General features: G+C 41.2%; 1 protein-coding gene across 3 annotated transcripts in view; it reads right to left on the bottom strand.

The window, feature by feature from the left end:
* Positions 1–4981: 4981 nt before the first annotated feature.
* The window catches only part of TAFA4 (TAFA chemokine like family member 4), a 188515-nt gene continuing 172428 nt past the window's right edge, over positions 4982–21068 (bottom strand). Inside the window, exons 5-7 of one of the 3 annotated variants that reach the window (XM_047747144.1) lie at positions 15161–15285; positions 9112–9273; positions 6446–6566 (exon numbers count right to left, since the gene is read on the bottom strand). In XM_047747144.1, the coding sequence (XP_047603100.1) occupies positions 9229–9273; positions 15161–15285 (170 nt within the window). In that variant the 3' untranslated portion in view covers positions 6446–6566; positions 9112–9228. Of the gene's footprint in view, positions 6567–9111; positions 9274–15160; positions 15286–21068 lie in introns of all 3 variants that reach the window. The other 2 variants (XM_047747135.1, XM_047747150.1) reach the window with 2 other exon arrangements.

Here is a 21068-nt window from a genome sequence, read left to right as displayed (position 1 = left end):
TCGTATCCCTGGAATGAATCCCACTTGACAGTGGTGTATGAGCTTTCCAATGTATTTTGAATTGAGTTTGCTAATATTATGTTGAGGATTTTTCCATCCATGTTCATTAGGGATACTGGCCAAAATGAGTTTGAAGCGTTCTTTCCTCTAAAATTTTTTGAATAATTTGAGGATAGATAGGAAGTCTTAAGTATTTGCTAGAATTCAACTGTGAACCTATCTGGTACCGGACTATTGGTTTGCGGAAGTTTTTAAATTACTGATTGAATTTCATTACTTGTACTCAGTCTGTTCAGATTTTTAATTTCTTGTGATTCTGTCTTGAAAGTTTGTTTCAAGAAATTTATTTCTTCTAGGTTTTCCAATTTATTGTATTTTCCAATGTATTAGTACTCTTAAGAGAGTACTTAAGAGAGTACTCTCTTAAGAGCCTTTGTGTCTGTGGTGTTAGTTGTAATTTCTCTTTCATTTCTGATTACTTTGGCCCTCAATTTTTTTCTTATTAGTCTGGCTAAAGGTTTATTGATTCTATTTATCTTTTCAAAGAACCTGTTTGGTCTGCTGATCTTTTCTATTTTGTGTCTTTATTTCATTTATTTTCATTTTGATCATTTCTTTTCTTGTATCAACTTCAGCCTTTGTTTACTCTTTTTCTAGTTGTTTTAGATATAAAATTAGATGGTTCATTTGGGATTTTTCTTATTTCTTGAGGTACTCCCATAACACTATGAATTTCCCTTTTAGAATTGCTTTTGCTGTATCCCATATATTTAAAAAAGCTGTTTCCATTTTTATTTGGGTCAGGGTATTTTGTAAATTTCCTCTTTAATTTTTTCATTGACCCATTGGTTGTTTAGCAACATGCTCTTTAGCATCCATGTGTTTGTGGGGGCTTTTTGCCTCATTTTTCTTCCTAATTGATTTCTAGTTTCATATTATGGTGATTAAGAAAGATCATTTTAATCTTAAAACCACAGAGTTGTTTTGCAGTGTAACATGTGATTTGTCCTGGAGAATGTCCCTTGTACACTTGATCGAAATGTGTCTTGGGCTGTCTGGGGTTGGAATGTTCTTAATATATCTATTAAGTCCATCTGATCTAATACATCATTTAAGGCCAGTATTTTCTTCTTGATTCTGTCTAGATGATCTATCCATTAATGTAAGTGGGGTGTTAAAGTCCCCTAATGTATTTCTGTAAATTTTTCCCTTTATGCCTGTTAACATTTGCTTTTTATATTTGGATATCCCTATGATGGGTGCATAAACATGTAAAGATGTTATATTCTCTTCCTGGATTAACCCCTTTATCATTATGTAATGCCCTTCTTTGTCTTTTGTTACTGTCTTTATTTTAAAGTCTGTTTTGTCAGATAGAAATATTGCTACACTAGCTGTCTTTCCATCCCCCTTTGCATGGAATCCTTTTCCATCTTTTCACTTTGAGTCTGTGTGTGTCTTTAGATCTGAAGTGAGTGGGCAGTATATAGGCAACATATATATAAAAAAATTTGTTTATACATTTTGCCACTTTGTACCTTTTTCTTGGAGCACTTTGTCCATTTACATTAAAAGTAGTTACTGAAAGGTATATTCTTATTGCCATTTTGTTAATTGCTTTCTGGTTGTTTTTGTAGTTCCTTCAGTCTCTTCCTTGAGATTTGATGGTATGTTTTAGTGCTATGCTTGGGTTCCTTTCTCTTTATTGTTTTTTTTGTTTTGTTTTGTTTTGTTTTTTAGTCTATTGTAGGCTTTTGGCTTGTTACCATGAAGATCATATACATTGGCTTACATATGTAGTAGTCTATTTTAAGCTGATGGTTGCTTAAGTTCAAATGAGTTTTTGTGTCCCACATTTTTACTCCCCACACTGTGCTTTGTTTTTGACTTATTTTACTTTGTTTTGTTTACCCCTTAACTACTTATTATAGAGTTGGTTTTACTTATAACTTATATAGTAAGTTTTCAAGTGGCTAATTTACTACTTTCACTATATATTTGGTTTTACCACTGAGATTTTTTTTCTTTCATATATTTTATAATTTCTAGTTATAGCCTTTTTTATTTAAAGAAGACACTTTAACATTTCTGGTAAGGCCAGTTTAGAGTTATTTATGAGCTATGTTAGCTTTTGTTTTTCTAGGAAACTCTTTAGCCCACCTTAAATTCTGAATGATTACCTTGCCAGGTAGAGTATTCTCGATTGTAAGATTGTCTCTTTCAGCACTTTGAATGTAGTACACCCCTCCATTTGCACCTGCAACATTTTTGCTGACAGATCAACTGGTACTCTTATGAGGTTTCCCTTGTATGCAACTGTTTGTTTTTCTCCTGTATTAAGATTTTAACTTCTGCCATTTTTTTTTTTAGTAATATGTTCTGGTTTGGATCTCTTTGGATTCTTCCTGTTTGGGACTGTGTTATCTGGACCCAGCTGTCTGCTTCCTTCCCCAAGTTAGCAAACTTTTCACCCATTATTTCTTCAAAAAAGGTTTTTGCCCCATTTATCTCTTCTTCTGCTGGGAGCAATATAATGCAAATGTTAGTATGCTAGATGTTGTGTCCCAGAGGTCTCAAACTATTGTCATTTTTAAAGTTTTTTTCTTTTTGGTCTTCTCACTGGCTAATTTCCACTATTCTCTCTTCTAGATTACTGACCTGTTTTGTGTCATCTAATCTGTGGGTGATTTCCTCTGGTGTATTTTTCAGTTCAGTTATTACAATCTCCAACTTTGTGACTTCTGGTTGGTACTTTCTTATATTTTCTCTTTGTTGAAGTTTTCACTTTATTCTTCCATTCTTCATTGGAGTTGTATGAGCTTCTTTATGACCATTACTTTGAACTCTTTATCAGGTAAATTACTTATCTCTGTTTCATTAGGGTTTTGGTGGGGGATGTAGTATCTTGTTCTTTTGTTCATCACATAACTCCTTGGTCTAGTGTTTTTTTGTTTATTTTTTTAAAACTGTGTTGTATCTGTGAATTATGGAGAACACCTACCTCTCCAAATCCTGAGTCCCCTTGCATTGGAGCATCCCCTTTGGAGACTACATGTGCCTAGTGGTTTGGCTGACCAGCTAGAACTGAATCAGATGCAGCCTGGAGGGTTCCAGCGTATACTGCACCAGGGCCACCCTACTCCTGGCTGGAGTAGAAATGAACCACAAGGACACAAGATGCCGTGAACCAGATCAGCCTTTAGCAAGACAGTTGGAACGGAATCATTCATGGGCTGGGGTTCTCAGAGCATCTCCCCTACAGGGTTGTCCTGGAGGGATGGCTGGAACTGAAGCAGAAGTATGCCTTCTTTGCTTCCCACCCTGGAAGTATGGCTGGAGTGGTGCAGGCCTGATGGGGTCCTGAGGTGCTGTGTGCTAGGGCTGTCCTGGCAGGATGGCTGGGTTGGGCACAGATCAGGGGAGACCTGGAGCACACACTGAGACCACGTTGGTAGAATGGTTGGCACTGATGTAGACATAGGGCCTGGGGCTTGCTGAGTACCTGGACCCTGCTCCCATCTACACTATCAAGGTCAGGGGTTATATAAACAGTGATGCCTGGTGGCACCTTAGACCCCAGAGAGAGTTCAAAGAGTTCCACACTTTTTGGCAGAATCTCTAGAATTAGTAGATGGCTTTCCTTCACTTACAGTGCAGTTGCCCTTTAAATGGCTGTTTCTTTGCTGTGTCCTAGGGCAGGCGACCCCTCAGTGATACCCTCCCTAGTGCAGATCATCACATCAGGGTGGTGTTCCCATTGATACCATTTCTCCCTCTGTCCTGTCCTCTATGTCCTTCCTCTATCATCATTGTGCCAAAGCCACCCAATTAGCACTCCGTTCTTCTTCAGGAAGAACTGCTCTGTATTGAGTTGTAGAGTATGTGTGTCCGTGGGAGGAGGTAAGTTCTGAGATTTCTTAAGCTGAAAGCAGTGAGATTTTTCATCAGCGTATTGGCACATTTAAGATCATGGCAAAGAGTACAGGTGCTGGGCCCAGGTAGGTCAGATGCTAGCCAGATTCTAAGGCTAGCCAATTTCCCTGACACCCTAAGACATAGGATTAGTATATGTTATCCAAAAAGCTCTCAAGGAAAAGTAAATCTATAGTTTCTCATCTTTTTTTCATGATTCCTCATTATATAATTTCTAGTAGTAACTAACTGGGTGAGTTTGGGCAAGTTTAATTTTATTGGTCCTAAATTCTATAAAATGGGAATATTCATAAAGACCTAACAGGTGGAGAAGAAAAATGGATTTGTATGTATAAAGGTCGACCATTTGGGGGGTCTTCATCCAATGTCTGTTGAATTTAGCGCAGGAGGAGAGTTCCACATGTACATAGGTGAGGTCCCTACAGTTTAGAGCAACAAATCTGGATCTGAGGGAAAGCTATGAAATCTAGGAGGTTTCTGATTGGAGAGGCCTAGGCTAAGTCCACAGCCCTTACCCTTATCAGGTTTTTAAGATTAAAAAAATGAAAGTCTTCCAGGGGTGAGATCTTAAGTGCCACAATTAGAGGTCTTAATGCTGACACGACTAATGTCTTCACAACTCCCTTGGCATCTTTGTTTTAAATTCTGGAATACACAGAAAACTGTCTTATCGACTTCCCTCCAGGAAAAGTATAGGAATGATAACATTAAAATGCTTCTGCAGACAAGCTCCCTTTTAAGACTTGTGAACTCGATAAAAAGTATACTTTGAAGCAATAACGGTTGAAATGGCAGTTGTGATACCCACTATTTTTCCTCATGGACCATTTACTTACTCCCCCAAAGTAGCTTACACCCTAGAAATGTACGTCAAGGTGAAGCAGTATCATTTTAACTTGATCCTATTTGGTGTGCGAGATCAGATGTATGGGCAAAAGACTGAGACAGTCTTTCAAGTACCATAAAATGGACTTTTTTTTTTAACCCTCTCTTCTTACAATGGAGGGTCCTACAGTAAAGGCAGCAGAGTATATAGAGCAGAGTATATAAAGTATATAAAGCATGGCCCTCAATTTAAAATCTAGGGAGATTTAATTATCTCTAATGCTACATGTTTAAGTCTTAAGTTTGCCATATGGTTCACATGCCCAAAATTAAATGTAGTTTTTTAGTTTCCACGTTTGCTTTTAAAACTTGCAAGCCTAGGATATTAACATGAAGGCTTAAGGCAATAAAATCATCACAAAAACTTAGGTGCCATCAGCAGAATGAATGTTTTTACTTATTAGTAGGACAATAATAATCCTGGTAAGCAACCCGTCAAATTCAAAGTTAGCCCACAAATGGATGTCCCCCATTTCCATTCTTTTTGCAACAATAAAATCAAGTAGATGTAATTGTTACTGCTATAAATGTTATAGTAATATTTCCACCCCCCACAATTGTGAAAGGACAGGGATAATTAACAGTGCAGAAAGGATGTTTTTGGCATTTCTTAATGTATAAAATCCCATATTACAGTAGTGTATGTTTTAATGACATTATGCATTTAAAATCTGGGTCAGTCACTTTTCGTCTGTGATGTATTTCTGCATGACAGCATCTGAGAATATGTGGACACATGTCTTCTGTAAAAATCATTAAACCCAGAAAAAAATGACTCAGATTTTACTTACATTTAAATAAATAAAATGACTAACAAATGAGAGAAGAGCCAAGAATAAATCATTTACAGCCTAAAAATTCAACATTTCAAGACTTCTAACAAAATAGTTTAATACAGTTGACACAAACTGGATCTCAGAAATCACCCTTGATCTAAACCGAGACTGTTTTATAATTTAAATGATTTACCTTTATGACTACACCTAAGCTATAAAAATCCCAACAGGTTTTATTTCTTTTGTGACTATGTCATGATCAAGCTTTGGTTATAAAATATGGGAGTTGAGATATACCTCCTTAGCACTCGGGAAAATGGTGCCCAGAAGTTAAAGTGTTATTTTATTTCTGCTAACCTGACAACAGAATCTAAAATGCAAAAATTTAAATCCTCTAAAGCAAAAAATACAAATACACACACAATAACCCCAATAAGTCTATTCGTCAAGATTTATAAAAGGAATTTTCTTCAGCAGTTAATCAGAGTTCATTAATCTACATCTGCAAATATATTCTGCCAAAATGTTTTGGTACTGAGATGCCTTTCAAACCACTTTAATGCAGGGGCTAAAGGAAAAGTTCAAAAGAGGAACAGAATAAGGACCCTGTGAACCTGTCCACGTTCCTCTGTGAAGGCTGAAAGACGTGGAAGGCCAAGTGGAGATCCATTGTGAAGTCTCTGCTGTGTTCCTCCAGGGTCTGTCGGAGGTATGTTCCCTGGGATCCAGACAGGGTGTGAATTGCATGGCAGCCCATGGCCATAATTCAATGTGATAAATTCATGAAGCGGAGAGGGCTGGGACAATCAGGGAAATGATACTCCTTATAGCACACATATGCGAATGTGAGATTGCAGAAATCCGAGACGATTTCCCCCAAACCCGCCAGGACAGTCATCCAAATAAGAGACCTCTGCATCCTGTCTGTCACTCCTCCAGGAGTAAGCACACCTCTCTTCGCTACCGTGTTACCTAAAACAAATTAAATAAGTGAGTGAGCATTCAGAATCTCATCCCCACCCCCCCCAGGACAGTCTTTCTGCTTTACCAGCCCTGGAAGTCCCAAGCAGTGTTTAGCAGTTTGTCCCTTTATCTGTAACCAACTTCGCCAAATCAACTGTTCAAATCAAATTCTTCACAGTTCTTGCTTCCGGGTTGCAAAAAAAAAAAAAAAAAAAAAGTACAAAGGCTTGCACAACATGGTATTATGCACCTTAGCTTGGTATTTTGTCGATTTACACAAAACCCATCAGATTCGGTACATTCATTGCCCAGAGAGTTAACGCAGGCCTGCTGAGCATGCTTTCTTAAAGGCATTGAAATTCTTTTCAAATGAATGCCAATTAAGATCAGTGTATGTCGATATTAAATGTTACATTTGTTACTTTTTAATGTAGTTAACTTTTATATTTTTTTAAATTTTTTTTAAGATTTTATTTACTTGAGAGGGAGACCACGAGCAGGGGCAGCGGGAGAGGGAGGAGCAGGCTCCCCACGGAGCAGCGTAGGACCCTGGGATCATGACCAGAGCCAAAGGCAGCCACTTAACTGACTGAGCCACCCAGGCACCACCCACCCCCCTTTTTAATGTAGTTAACTTTTTAAAAATAAGTTACTTTGGGGACACCTGGGTGGCTCAGTTGCTTGAACGTCTGACTACTGAGTTCAGTTGCGGTGGTGATCTCTGGGAGATCGAGCCCCATATCAGGGGCACTCAGCGGGGAATCTGCTCGAAGTTCTCTTTCCCTCTCCCTCTGACTCTCCCCCAACTCTCTCTCGTGCATGCATGCTCTCTCAAATAAATAAATCTTTAACAACAACAACAACAACAAAAACACATTCTTTTGGAAAACTGCCATAATTGCCAGAAACAGACATTAATTAAGTTTATTGTTGTTTCCTCTATTTTTTATTATTTATAAGAAAATAAATTAGCAGTTTATTTTATTTGGTCAGGTAAGGTGCACAGTATTTTACAGGTTAGATAACCCATATACAACCTGGCGCGGGGGTGTAGGAACCCAAAAGCTTAAGATTTTAACAGGCCTACAACATGAACATACATTACTTGATGACACAGTCATCACTCCTGGCCTTTGGACCCAATCAAAGTATTTATTCAAACCTCAGATTTGCTGTTAATTGACATATGGCCTTTATTTTATATATTCTACAATACAGTTGCTCTTTTGTTTGTGAGGAGACTACTCTAGCAAACCCAAGAAAAACACAGTCCTCATGGAGCTTATAGAACAAGTACGCTAGCCCTAGTCTAGGTAAAGGACCACACAGAAATTCGTTCAGCTTTGCAGGCCACAGTCTCTGCCACAACCACTCAATTCAGCCTTTATAGCACAAAAGGAACACAGACAATACAGCAGGTCAATTAATGGATATTGTTTTGTTCCAGTAAAACTCTAACTGTCATCACTGAAATTGGGATTTCATGTAATTTTCATGTTATGAAACACTTTTTTCCTGTTGATGGCTTCCAAGCCTTTAAAAGCATAGAGCCCATTCTTAGCTCACAGACCACAAAATATAGGCCATGGGCTGGGTGTGGCTTGCAAGCCGTAGCTTGGGGACTCTGACTGTAGAAAAAAGAGTTAGACCAACAGGCAACGGAATGACATGCCAGCAAGAGATAGGTGCTATGGACAAAAGGATACTAAGGCCAGAAGGGCAGGGCTCTATGGATTTCTAGAGGATTGTCATGTGAGGAGCTGCTTGAAGGAGGCAGGGGAGCCCTGAGTACCTGGGAGGAGAACTTTGGCCTTTGGCACAAAGAGGAGACCAGGGAGGCATGGCCAGAAGGTCAACTTAAAGGGGGATCACTTTGGCAGAAGTGATGAAAGTTGAGGCCCACAGGACTTGTGAAAAAGAGGACAAAGGACATGAGAGGAGGAGGATTCAAGCAAGATCTTGACCTCAAATACTACGGTAATGGAGATGGTAGTTTTCTGAGATGGCGAGGACTATCCTAAACATTCATTCGATTAGCACCTGCTCCTTTCAGCTGTAATGCAGAGTGAGCGTGAGGTGAATGGCATGGCCCGGGGCTCTAGCGTGTAGCTACACTCAGGAAAGCGAGGCTCTCATCCCGTTAGCTCTTCCGGGATCTACCGTGTGCATCTACCGTGTGCATCTACATATGTAAGTTAACAGCGTTTCCAGCCAGGTATCAGCCTGTATCTAGGATATAATTCTCAACAGCATCTTATTTAAGGAAGCTTACTTTACATGACCAGTTCGTTTTGGAGTTGATCCCTATTAAAGTTTAATGGTAAGATTCTCTAGGATTGGGGCGCCTGGGTGGCTCAGTGGGTTAAAGCCTCAGCCTTCGGCTCAGGGTCCTGGGATCGAGCCCCACATCGGGCTCTCTGCTCCTCGGAAAGCCTGCTTTCTCCTCTCTGTCTCTGCCTGCTTGTGATCTCTGTCAGGTAAATAGATTTTTAAAATCTTAAAAAAAAAAAAATTCTCTAGGATTTACTTTCCTGTCAACATTTCATTTTGCTAACTGTATATGAAAGGCTCATTGACGCTTTGGAATCCGGTGGACGGAAGGTTGCTATTGTGCCAAGACTAGCTCCGCTCTCACATGACAGGGGACTGGGAGTTATTTGAGGCTCTAACTCTATGGATCAGGAACAACAAGACTTCTGGATCCATCCAGTTGGGCCTTGAAAGACAAGGAGAATTTTAGAAAAGGGACTAGATGAAGAAGGCAGCAGTAGGATATGGAAACACATGCTCTATTGGGTGAGTCATCTTGATGGCTCATTTCAAGGTGCTTATACTCTTTTCTGTTACCCGTGGGAATCCACTGGTGGTCTCTCACCAGGGAGAAACCTGGGCAGGAAAATTACCCCGGAAACACAGAAAACAGTATAAAGGCAGGAACAGAGCAGGTCCAGAGCCTGGTTAAACGAGAATCAACGTTAAGAACACCTTCTTGAGAATGGTTCGCTAAACCCCATCTCAGACTTACTACGTGGGTACACGTTCCCACGGTAAGTTTCCTGCAGCGACTGTTACCATTAAATAATTAGAATACTGGGACACAAGAGAATGAGGATGATCCTTGGTGGTATCCTAAGAAACAGGGGGAAAGTTACGAATTAGAGGACGTTCTGAGGCAGATACCAGAAGGACTGGGTCATCTTAGATCTTGAGGGTGTTGCAAAGATAACCTGTTGTTTACATTAACTCTTATCTCTGGTTTTCTATTATGCAGTATTAGAGACATGTAGATACTAAGTGGAACCTTTGAAGGGCTACATGAAGAGAATATAATAAGATGCTTGCAAAGAGCTCCCCCTCCAAAAAACAAAACTCTAAAGCAGATATATATTTTTTTAACCTCAATATTATTTACATTTGGAGCCAAATAATTTGTTGCTATAGGGTGGGGGGATCTGCTCTGCTTTTTAAGATTTTTAGCACCCTGTCTGGCCTCTCCCCCGCAAGATGCCCATATTAACTCCACTGGCAAGGAAAAACATCCCCTTGATGGAAAAATTACTCCGGTTGAGAACTCTTGCTCCTAAGACAGCTCTTCACTGTCAGATGTTGGAAAAATAAAGACAGGACAAATCTAAAATTTCTTGACTTTCACTATGATTTCCTTCCATTTTCAAACAAAAAAGAGCCCTGACCCGTGGTTCACTTTGGCACTAGAACAGTGTCATGCAGTTGCTGAGAGCTTTAATGCGAACAATGCCGATGTAAAGGGAAACTGAGGCAGGATGACAGTGACAGCTGTAGTTCTGTGCAAGAACTAGTAGCTGAATTTCTCTCTGGAAACATTGAAAACTGTAGAGGAAGAGTGAACTCACACACCACCCTTTTACATCTGGAAAAGACAGGATGACTGGCTAGGAAACTGATCTCCTCGTTGTCATATCTTCATCCAAGTCTGTTAATATCTTGACCTGACTGCTTATTCTTTTCATATTTGCATTTAAATGGAAAATACAATTCTGACCTAAGTGGCTTACTGCAGGATTATCTTTTTTTTTTAAGCGTTTCTATGTTTTGTTGCTGCTGTGCATGAATTATATAAGCAAAATGAAAGCTATTTTGTTATATAGTTTATCCCCCTCGAGGGCTGCAATGGTTTTACCTCTGTAAGACCTCTGTCGCACTTGTGGTGTATGGTTGGTGTCTATTTTAAGAAAAAGACATGGCTTCTGAGGGTACGAGGCTCTTCCCGGAAGCCAGTGACACCTCCACAATTGAATTTACTCTATGTTCCTAAGATCCATAAAAGACATAAAATGTTTGATGCAGTTCAAGTCAAAAGGACTTGGATTAATAAAGGAAATAAAGTTTTACTACTTCAAGATTATTCTCAAGTGGCATATCACAAAAAAAAAAAAAAAAAAAAAGAAGAAGAAGAAGAAAAAGAAAGAAAAAACCTAAGTATCATTATGGCTTAGGGAACTGTATTGTGTTTCTACAACTTTTAGAAGTGCCAAATGAAATGTCACTACCGTTGAGGATTTAGCTAGAGCAAACTTATATTCCCAGCACACAGAGCCAAAATGCCCCTAAAGGTTTGCTTCCTGCAAATGCTCTCTAACTGCACATAAATAGAGAGGGAGCCGCTCCAGCAAGAGACCACTTAGACACATTCTTTTCCGGAACACAGTTGGCTTGTGCTCATGGTCTTGTTTTATATTTATATAGAAGAATCAATACAAGTATAATCTTACAAACATCATTTCTTAGTCTACAAGCCATAGGATAAATGGAAATTTTTATCTCTGATGGATGTAAGACCTCAGCTCATTGGCAGCTCCAAGATTTTTATTCAGGAAGGGGATGGGGGGAAAAAATGGGGCGGAAAGGGCCCCGTGGGGAAAGGAGAGTGGAATTACTTTAAGGCAGGGTTTGCTTAGCAAGCACACTTGGGTTTCCATAGTTTGGAAGTTAATTTGGAATAGCTTAGAAATGGGCTTGATAGAAATGATGGGAGTGTTAACCTCCCTCCTCCACCAACAGAGGACTCCGTGGACTTCCACAGCTCTGGCTGTAAGAGCATATACAGGCACGCCTCAGAGCTACTGCAGGTTTGGGTCCAGACCACCCCAGTAAAGCAAGTACTGCCATAAAGCAAATATCACAATAAGGCATGCTAAATTAATTTTTTGGTTTCCCAGTGCCTATAATAGTTTTGTTTACACTGTGCTGTCCTGTTAAGTGTGCAAGAACATTTTGGCTTTAAAAAAAATGTACACGTCTTAATATAAAAATACTTTGTGGGGAAAACAAAAATGCTAACCCTCATCAGAGCTTGCCTCCAGTCATAATCTTTTTCCCGGTAGAGGTCTTGCCTCGATGTTGATGGCTGCGGACGAATCAGAGCGGCGGTGGCTGAAGCTTAGGCTGGCGGTGGCCATTTCTTTTCACAAGACCATCTGGCCTGTCATGCTGACTGACTCTTCCTTTCAGGAACGTTCTCTCTCTCGCAGCCCATACTGTTGCTAGCGTTTTACTCACAGAACTTCTTTCAAAATGGGAGCCAGTCCTCTCCAGCCCTGCTGCTGCTCATCAACTAAGTGGAGGTAATAGTCTCTGTCCTTGGTTGTCATGTCAACCATCTTCAGAGCATCTTCACCAGGAGGAGCTGCATCGCCAGAATCCATTTCTTTGCTTGTCCATAAGAAGCACTTCGTCATCTCTTATGTTTCTCATGAGAGTGCAGCACGTTAGTCCCATGTTCAGGCTCCTCTTCTAATTCTAGTTTTCTTGCTATTTCCACCACATCCCCAGTGGCTTCCTCCCCTGAAGTCTTGAACCCCTCAGCGTTGTCCATGAGTGTTAAAATCAACTTCTTCCAGAGGCCTGTTAAGAATGAGGCCTCTAGAATGCCCAGATTCATCTGGGGGAGTTGTAGCCTTATTAAATGTGCTTTTAAAATAATAAGAAAGTCAAAATGACATCCATTCTGCAGCCTGTGGATCAAGGAGTCATGTTAGCAGCCATGAACACATTAATCAATATTCCTCTCCATCAGAGCTCTTGGGTGACAAGGTCCATTGTCCCTGAATGGTAATATTTGGAAAAGAATGTTTTTATAAGCAGTAAGTCTCAATGGTGGGGTTTAAATAGTCAGTAAACCAAGCAGTAAACAGATAACACTGACATTTGGGCTTTGTCCCACTTCTAGAGCACAGAGTAGGTTTAGTCTAATTCTTAAGGACTCTGGGATTTTTGAAATGGTAAATGAGCTTGTCTGCAGCCTAAGGTCACCAGGTGCATTAGCCCCTGACAAGAGTCTAACTATCCTTCGAAGCTTTGATGCCTGGTATTGACTTCTCCTCTCTAGCTATGAAAGTCACGAATGGCGTCTTCTTCCCATAGGAGGCTGTGTTGTCTACAATGGAAATCTGTTGTTTGGAGTGGCCACCTTCTTTATTTAAGCTGTAACTTCTGGAGAACTTGCTGCAGCTCCCACATCAGTACCTGGAGCTTCACCTTGCACTTGTATGTTATGGACATAGCTGCTTTGTTAAACCTCATGCACCAACCTCAGCTAGCTTCCAACTTTTCCTCTGTACCTTTATAGAATTCAAGAGACCTAGGGCCATACTCTGGCTCGGGCTTTGGTTTAAAAAGGAACGTTGTGACTGCACTGATCTTTTATCCAGACCACTCAAACTTTCTCCATATGGGTAATAAGGCTGTTTCCCTTTCTTTTCATTTGTGTGTTCACTGGAGTACTTTTTAAAATTTCCTTGGTGGGCTTTTCCTTTGCGTTCCCAGCTTGGCTATCTGTTTGGTCTGAGAGGCCTAGATTTTGGTCTATCTTGACTTTTGACAAGGTTTTCTGACTAAGCTTAATCATTTATAGCTTCTGACCTAAGGTGAGAAACATGTGATTCTTCCTTTCACTTGAATGCTGAGAGGCGTGTGTAGATTTATTAGCTGGCCTGATTGCAGTATTGTTGTATCTCAGGGAACAAGAGGCCCCAGGAGAGGAAGAGAGATAGGGGAACAGAACATACACATGTGCAGACTAAGTTTGCCATCTCACAGGGCTGCCACCTGAAAATTATAATGGTACCATCAAAGATTGTGGATAACCCTAACAAGTAATGAAAAGATTTGAAATATTGCAAGAATCTTCAAAAGGTGACAGAGAAACACAAACTGAGCCAATGCAAATGATGCTAATAGACTTGCTTGATCGGGGGTGCCACAAACCTTCAGGTTGTAAAAACAAAAACAAAACACTCTATGCAAAGCACGATAAAATGAGCTATGCCTGCATCACGTCATTTAGCCTAGATCATCTTTATATCAATTATGAGAAGTCTACAATTAATGTTACATAGTTTTGAGTTTGAAATTATGATTTTTAACCAGCTACAGAAATAATCGTCTGACTTACTGTACTACTGATAATTTTGTATTTGATGTCAGCTGAAATTGATATTTACAGCTTTCTGTAAAATGTTACCATTTGTTCTAAATATCATCTTTCACTATGGGACTATCAAGGTCACTGCAAACATGGGCCCTGACCTCACAGGTCTCTTCTAAAAAGAAAGCTCTAGGTGCTAAGCACCTCAGGACACCCTGCCATGTAAAGCAGAACCACAGTAAATGCTCAGAGATCCACAAGACATGAATCCAATCAGTGAACGACTCTGAAGAAATAATGGTAATAATGGTGAAGGAGAAAAGAAAGCCGGGAAGCACATTCCATGAAAAAACACCTTCCTCGGCAACCTCAAAGGCACCGTGGTAAGAGGCACCAACAGAAGGCTGAAACAACAAAAAATAAATAACCCAACAAGCCACCTCCCTTCGTTAAGTGCCAGACAGACAAGGCTAGTGGAGCGAGACAGACAGACTAGCTTAGAAGATCTCCATTTCACAAAATGATGGGAGTCATCGTGTGGAGGTGTGGAGAATGAGGCAACTCAGTCCTCCAGATGAGAGACAGTGGGGACAGGACCCCCGTTGTAAGGACAGTGACACAAGGAGGGAGTTGGGAGGTACAGTTCCAAAGACCCATAAGAGTGGACATGGGGACATAAGGCAGAGAGATGTCTGGCTTAAGAAGTGGGTGGACAGCAGCACCCTTCTGAGACAGGGAGGCCTGGACAGAGGCTCAGTGGGGGAGGCAGCTCTTGACTTATGACACCTCAAATTCAAGTCTTCGACTCTTAAAACTCCTCCCAGGAAGCATCCCTACCTCAGCAAGTCATCTGTGTGTGGGACCTTGCCGTGCCATTCTGATATGCCGGCCTGGCAACTCCAGTCCCTTCCCTTTCAATGAGGCTCTTGAAGGAGCTGCAGTGAATTTCATGGCCCTGCCTAAAATAACAAGTTGATCCCCAGATCACTGCTCTGTAAAAGCTGACATAAAGGGCAATGCTCGGAAATGGGCTTTTCAAAAGGCTAAAGTAAGAGGGTAGGCCCCTGTCCATGAGGGTTTATCGACATAAAACAAGGTCAAGGTCATGGTGCCAGGAGCAAAGGAAGGGTGTGGGGGGGATTGCATGGTTAATAACCTGAGGAAGCTGTAAAGGAGAATTGTGTGTGTCTATACTTGCCTTTGTTGTTTTGACTTTATTGCCACTGCTACAGGACCAGCCTGAGTAATCTGGAAGCACTTTACAGTCCTCTCCTTCCAAGCAAGGATTCATGTGACACCACCATTTCTGAATCACAATGGAAGCTGTAAGACAAAGGCCACAGAGTGTTTGTGATACCATTGCTTCCTCCAGCTACAGACAACATAGTGCTCATTCAGATCAATATACTGACATCAAAGATGGTTAATAAGAACTATTTCACCCTAAGTAAATTTAAAGAATGCCTTCTGCCATATGCTCTAGAAAAGACTAAGGTGCCAAGCTTTAGCATGTCTAGATTGAACTTGGCTGTGCCTTTTTTTCCCCCAATGACTTCTGACTAGTTATTTAACTCCTCTTGGCCTTAGTTTTCTCATCTGTAAATTGGGGATAAAAACAGATCCTCACCACAGAGGTCAAGAGGAGAAAGCCAATCCCTATCGAAATCTAGGCTGACCAGAGGCCAGGTACTAGGTTGCCAGAAAATGTTAGCTATTGCTGGGGTCATCATTTTGGAGGCTCCAATGGTGAATGCCAACCTGGGCAAGTTCTTACATTTGATGCCCTCTGTTGCCAGGGGCAGACACAAAGCAGTCAACGTTTCCATCACAGAGGCGTTCATCTCCCCATGGTGGTGGTGAGTAACCCCATGAAATCAAGTTCCAGCAAGTGGTGAGTAACCCCATGAAATCAACAACTAGAAACCAGGTGCAGGAGAAGAGCATGGCACTCCCTCACTTGCCCACAGTCTAGGCTTGGGCGATCACACCATGACTTCCCTTTCCACCTTATCCCATCATCTCTGCTGCCATCCGCCAGCTAAGACGAAGGAGCGGAAAATTCTCTGGGTTGGGAGGCAGATGAAGACACATTAAAGAAACACTATCAACTTGTTTGGGTATTCCCACAGAGTCCAAGGACCAAAGGGATTGTGACTCATCATTTATGGTGAGCCCAGCTAGTGGGCTGGTGTAGGTCAGAGATCTGGGGCTGCAGGTAGGGTATATGGGTTAAGGGGAAGAGGCATTGAGCCCTGTTTTTCTGTTGAAATAACTGCACTTTGGTTAATAATAATAATAATAATAATACCCCCCAAGGATTCAACCCCAGCTACCATGGCCTGGAAAGGGAAACTCAACTTCAAGCAAATCTTGAGAATTCCTAATAGCTATTTTTTTCTTGAGAGTCAGGCACCCTGCTAAATGTAGTTCCTACATTTGATAGAGGAGAGAAAACTGAGGCCCTTTGACAGAGGCATTTTAACACCAGCGCCCCTTCATCGACCTTTAAATTCACACCCCTCCCTCACACCAGCCATCTACAACCAGAGGTGTAGCAGGCAGTGACGAAAGCAGGGGACAAAGCGAGCTCCTGCATCAAAGACTCTGCTCCTGTTAGACCAAGTGGGTAGACATTGTGCCTACTCCCCATGAGAACCCCCCATTCCTGATTCTGGCCGAACAATGTGCTTGCTATCTGATTAGAGTCCCATCAAAACCAGTAACACCTCGATTAGGCAGAATTATGACCTAGAAGGATCTTAAGCTATTTAAGGCAAAAGGTGTCAACACTGAGAAAGGAATATAGCTAAATGGGTTACTTATTCTGTCAGGGTGCCTCTGAACTCGAGTGGATGGATGGAGCCCGAGGGGCGAAGTCTGAGAAAGCTGTAGTCTTCTCAGTCACTGGTACCACCGCAACGCTGGACGGAGCTTTGTTATTTTCAAAGCTTTTTGTTATTTTCCTTTTACATACTGTTCCTCTTTTGATTATCTCAACAACCTTCAGAAGCAGGAAGAGGAGGCAGATGGCCAAAAATAAAAACGAGAGCTTTCCACCAAGTGAGTAAACGGAGGGAGGAGGTACTAGATTCTAGACTTCTTCCTCTGCCCCTACAAGGCTTCCTGTTGTACCACAACGTATAAAATAGTTTAGATTAACATATGCTACATAGAGTTTGACCAGATTCAAAGTGCTGACCAGTCCTTCATTATCTTCTGAATACCTCAGGCCGATCCCAAGTAGATAAAAAGATAAATAAGAGATGGTTCCCAACCCTTAATGTAAAATTCCATCTGCAGGACTGCGAAAGTTATATAAATGTTGACAGAGCTTAGTTATATTTACACAGAGTTACAGCTGAATTTAAAATACTTTTTTTTTTTTAAATCTTTAAAACAGTTCCCTCAGGCAGCTTCTCTGCCACTCAGCAGTGGGCACCTATGGACTCCTGACGCGGCCTATGGCAACATGGAGGATTCCACAGAAGCCCAGGGAGCTGAGGGGTCACCTGCCCCAGTGAAGGGGACAGGGAGTGGCCGACGTGGAAGCCAGAAGACCCAGATGAGCAAGGTAGTCTGAGAAGCAAGCTTCAGCGGTTCTCAATGCCCATTCCAGGTTAGACTTGAATCCCCAAGCTGTAGGGAGCCATGGAAAGTTTCTGGACAAGGGGGTACAAGAAGGCAGGGACAACTGTGTGCCTGGGCGAGCTAGTCTAGCAGGGGATGGTAAACAGTTTGGGGCAAAAAGGAGTCTGAAAGAGACCACTTGAGGTGTAAGGTGAGAAATCTGGGACTAAATTCCCTACAGAGGACATCATCTGATCCATTCTATGTCAACGTCCCAGCAAGAGAAATGCTAGTACTTTCTTCCTAGCCTCATGGGGTCCCGAGATCATTCTGAATGCCAAATCCAGAAAAGGAGCTTGAGGGGGGAAAAAAGAGAGATGCAGGCATTCATCACTGAAAACTATGCCAATTCTTAACTACAGAAGGAAAGATCTTCATAGTATTTTGTTTAAGGCTTTCAATTTATTTAAACAAAAGAAGAAAGCATATATGATCAAACTCTCATGAAATTATTCACCAGTTTTCTTTCATTTAACTGGAAAATATGGGGTGATTTTTCTGAAGATAGATTCACAACAGATTCCTTAAAAGAGCAACCTGTCTTGAAGTTTAAAATATTTCCATTTGCCAAAAAAAACTCATTTTCATATTTGAGTGAGGAATACATTGAAAGATGGGCCCTCCAAATGTCAGAGACTTACTTAACAGCAAACGTTCTTTCAGAAAAGAAAGTCTTAATGGGTATCACCCTTAGTAGCCACAATAAAAGTTTCAAATTCCTTCATGCGTTAAAGACTGACACAAAAGAACTCACAGTGAAGGTGAGAACCAACCGAGGGGTTCACCCACCAGTGAATAAGGTGATTAGAAAACCCAGAAGTTCAAGTGTAGAGTGCCTACTGAGCTGGGCTTTGAGCTGAGACAAAGGACCCAGAAGTAGGATTTTATCAAAATAACTCTTGAGAACATCTGCCCACTTAACTGAGCCTTGTCTCCATAGGAAAATAAGTTTGTAGGAGGTATCTATTTTATCCTGTTACAAATACCGTAATATACTCGAGATGAGAAAGTGTCTTGTCACTTCTATTTTTGAAATAAAATTCTTTAGAAAGCCCCATGCCTCCCTGACTTAGGAAAATACAAAACATGCCTGTCTTCAAGCTGCCAACCTGTAATGAATTTCTAGTTTTATGCAGAAAGGAAAGAATTAAAAAAAAAAAAAAAAAAAGAGAGAAGCTCTGGTTTTGTGGTAGTGACTAGTGTTTTCTGTATTGTTTTCTAGGTGAAAACGTAATGGGACCAATTAGCTATCTTGCTCCTGGTGCATTTTCTGTACTTTCTGTTCAATAAAATAGATGGAGATTTTTTTCTATCCCTTGTCCCAATTAAGTATTACTCCATGAAATCAAACACAAGATGTATTCATGTAGCTATTTCTATAAACCTACACCAAAGAGGGCTCAGTTCTCAGGAGTTGGTCTTTCATTTTTTGACCTCGTTTAGTTGCATTTACAGAGTTAAGGCTTTTCTAAAGAAAAGTGTATTTTTACACTGAAGCTATAGACAGAAAGATGAAAAACACATCTTCCTAGAATATACACTGTCTTAAAAATGGAAACAATCACAAAAATATGCTGAGATTTTCAGATACTTTAGCTGTTTTGCTCTTAATGTTGTCCTTGGCAAATTAAGATTAAAGAAAGATTTATTAACTTTAAGCCATTGGTTAACTTTAAAGATAGTCGGGGATTGGGGTGGGGAGAGGAAGGCCAATGCATTTTTACTTATTATTTCAAGAAAAGCCATTTTACCCTGACCCACGTATCATGCAAAAAAGCAGTCCTGAGAGTACGATTTTTTTGTTAAAGGAACCTTTGTAACAAGGTATTGTTATTTTCACAGAGTCCTGAGTGAGGCTATGGATAAATAGGTACAGAACCATCTTCTGGGATCTAGGTTGGTCTCCTCCACAAAGCAAGCTCACACAAGTACAATCCTGCCCAGCCATGACCTACCCATAAGGCAGAGTTTCTTGACCTTAGCACGTTAGAGGCTGGACAATTCTTGATTGTAGGGGTATATACTACACCTTGTATCCCAAGCCTCTCCCCACTAAATACCTGTAGCACCTTCCCCCCCTCCAGTTTAACAACCCAAAGCAACTCCAGACATCATCAAATATCCCTATGCTGGCCCAAATCACCCCTGATTAAGCAACACTAATCTACGGTCATGTCCACTGGGAGATGTACTCAGCCCTAAAGGAGAGACTGAGCTAGTTGAGCAGACCTCATCATCCTTAATACGTGGCAAACACGATGCCACCCTATCCCTTCTCTTCCCTCTTGGAGCCTCCACTGAGGGCAATCCCACAAAGTGAGAACGTGTACCTTTTCTTACTGGCATACTCTCCTTCATCCACTCTCCTTGAATACAAATTCCCAGAATGCAGGAACTACATCCTACAATCTGAGTTGACAGAAAGTCCCGAAGAGCAAAGGCTCCGTTTCCATCTCCAGCCTTCCCTTCCACCACTTCAGAGCTCAAAGAAATACTTCTCATTCCCACGGTTGCCCCTCACTGGCACACCCTTTACCCTTCTGTGCCACTTAGTTCCCTCGTGCCTGGTAAAACCAGACCCACTGCTTCTCATGGGACACCATCCTGGACCGCTTCTCTGCTGTTTCCCAGGACCTTCATTTCCTCAATTTCGTTGGAGAAAGCAAGACCTGAGTCTAATGAACATCCTATCCCCCCAGGATCCAGGCCAGGTGCGTGTCCTTTTACACCCTCCAGTGCTTTGGGGAAGTACACCTTTCTGTCATTTACCTGACCTCCACGGGGACAATCTCAGAAAACCGCTTGGTCTTGCAAGTGGCGCAGAGAACACACCCAGTCACACAACCTAGTGAAACTCCATCTTGAAGACCGACTCCGTAGCTCAGCACACCGTCCCTACAAACCACGTCAGTTGTCTGCAGTACGAACGGGAGCTCTAGGCCTTCACTAAGTGATTTCTGACATCCCAGAAAACAAATAGCTTTCAATTCCTCAGCTGCCCCCTATTCCTCAGCTTTTATCAGTCTTTTTTAAACCCACTGCTTCGAAAGCATTCACCCTAACAAAATAAATGAAGCTTCATCTACTACACATTTATCTTGTTTTATCATAAACAAGATTATCTCTGCAGAGTGGTATTTTGATAAATGTGTAGAATACAGTTCCTGTCACTAAACAGCCTTGTATATATTCCAGTTGAAGATTCAAAAGGGGACGTGCTTACCAGCTACACAGTCGTCTGTTTTAGGACCCAAGTAACCACAGCTTGAATCAAGTCCTTCCCCACCCCTCCTCCCAAATCCCAATTGTGGAGTACAGACACATTTCCATAACATAGAAGGATTTTATAAGTTAATTATAACCCAAAAAATAGAGGGGGAAAAAAAGCTCATTTTTCTCCCTTTTTAACTAACAAAAGCTATGATTTTATGGGAAAGCAATGAAAACATGAGATAAGTGTCTCTGCCGTGGATTAGCAG

Source organism: Lutra lutra, chromosome 1 (assembly GCF_902655055.1).
Source record: "Lutra lutra chromosome 1, mLutLut1.2, whole genome shotgun sequence".
Classification (NCBI taxonomy): domain Eukaryota; kingdom Metazoa; phylum Chordata; class Mammalia; order Carnivora; family Mustelidae; genus Lutra; species Lutra lutra.
The sequence above is the reverse complement of the archived record's forward strand: the minus strand, read 5'-3'. Positions and strand labels throughout refer to the sequence as shown.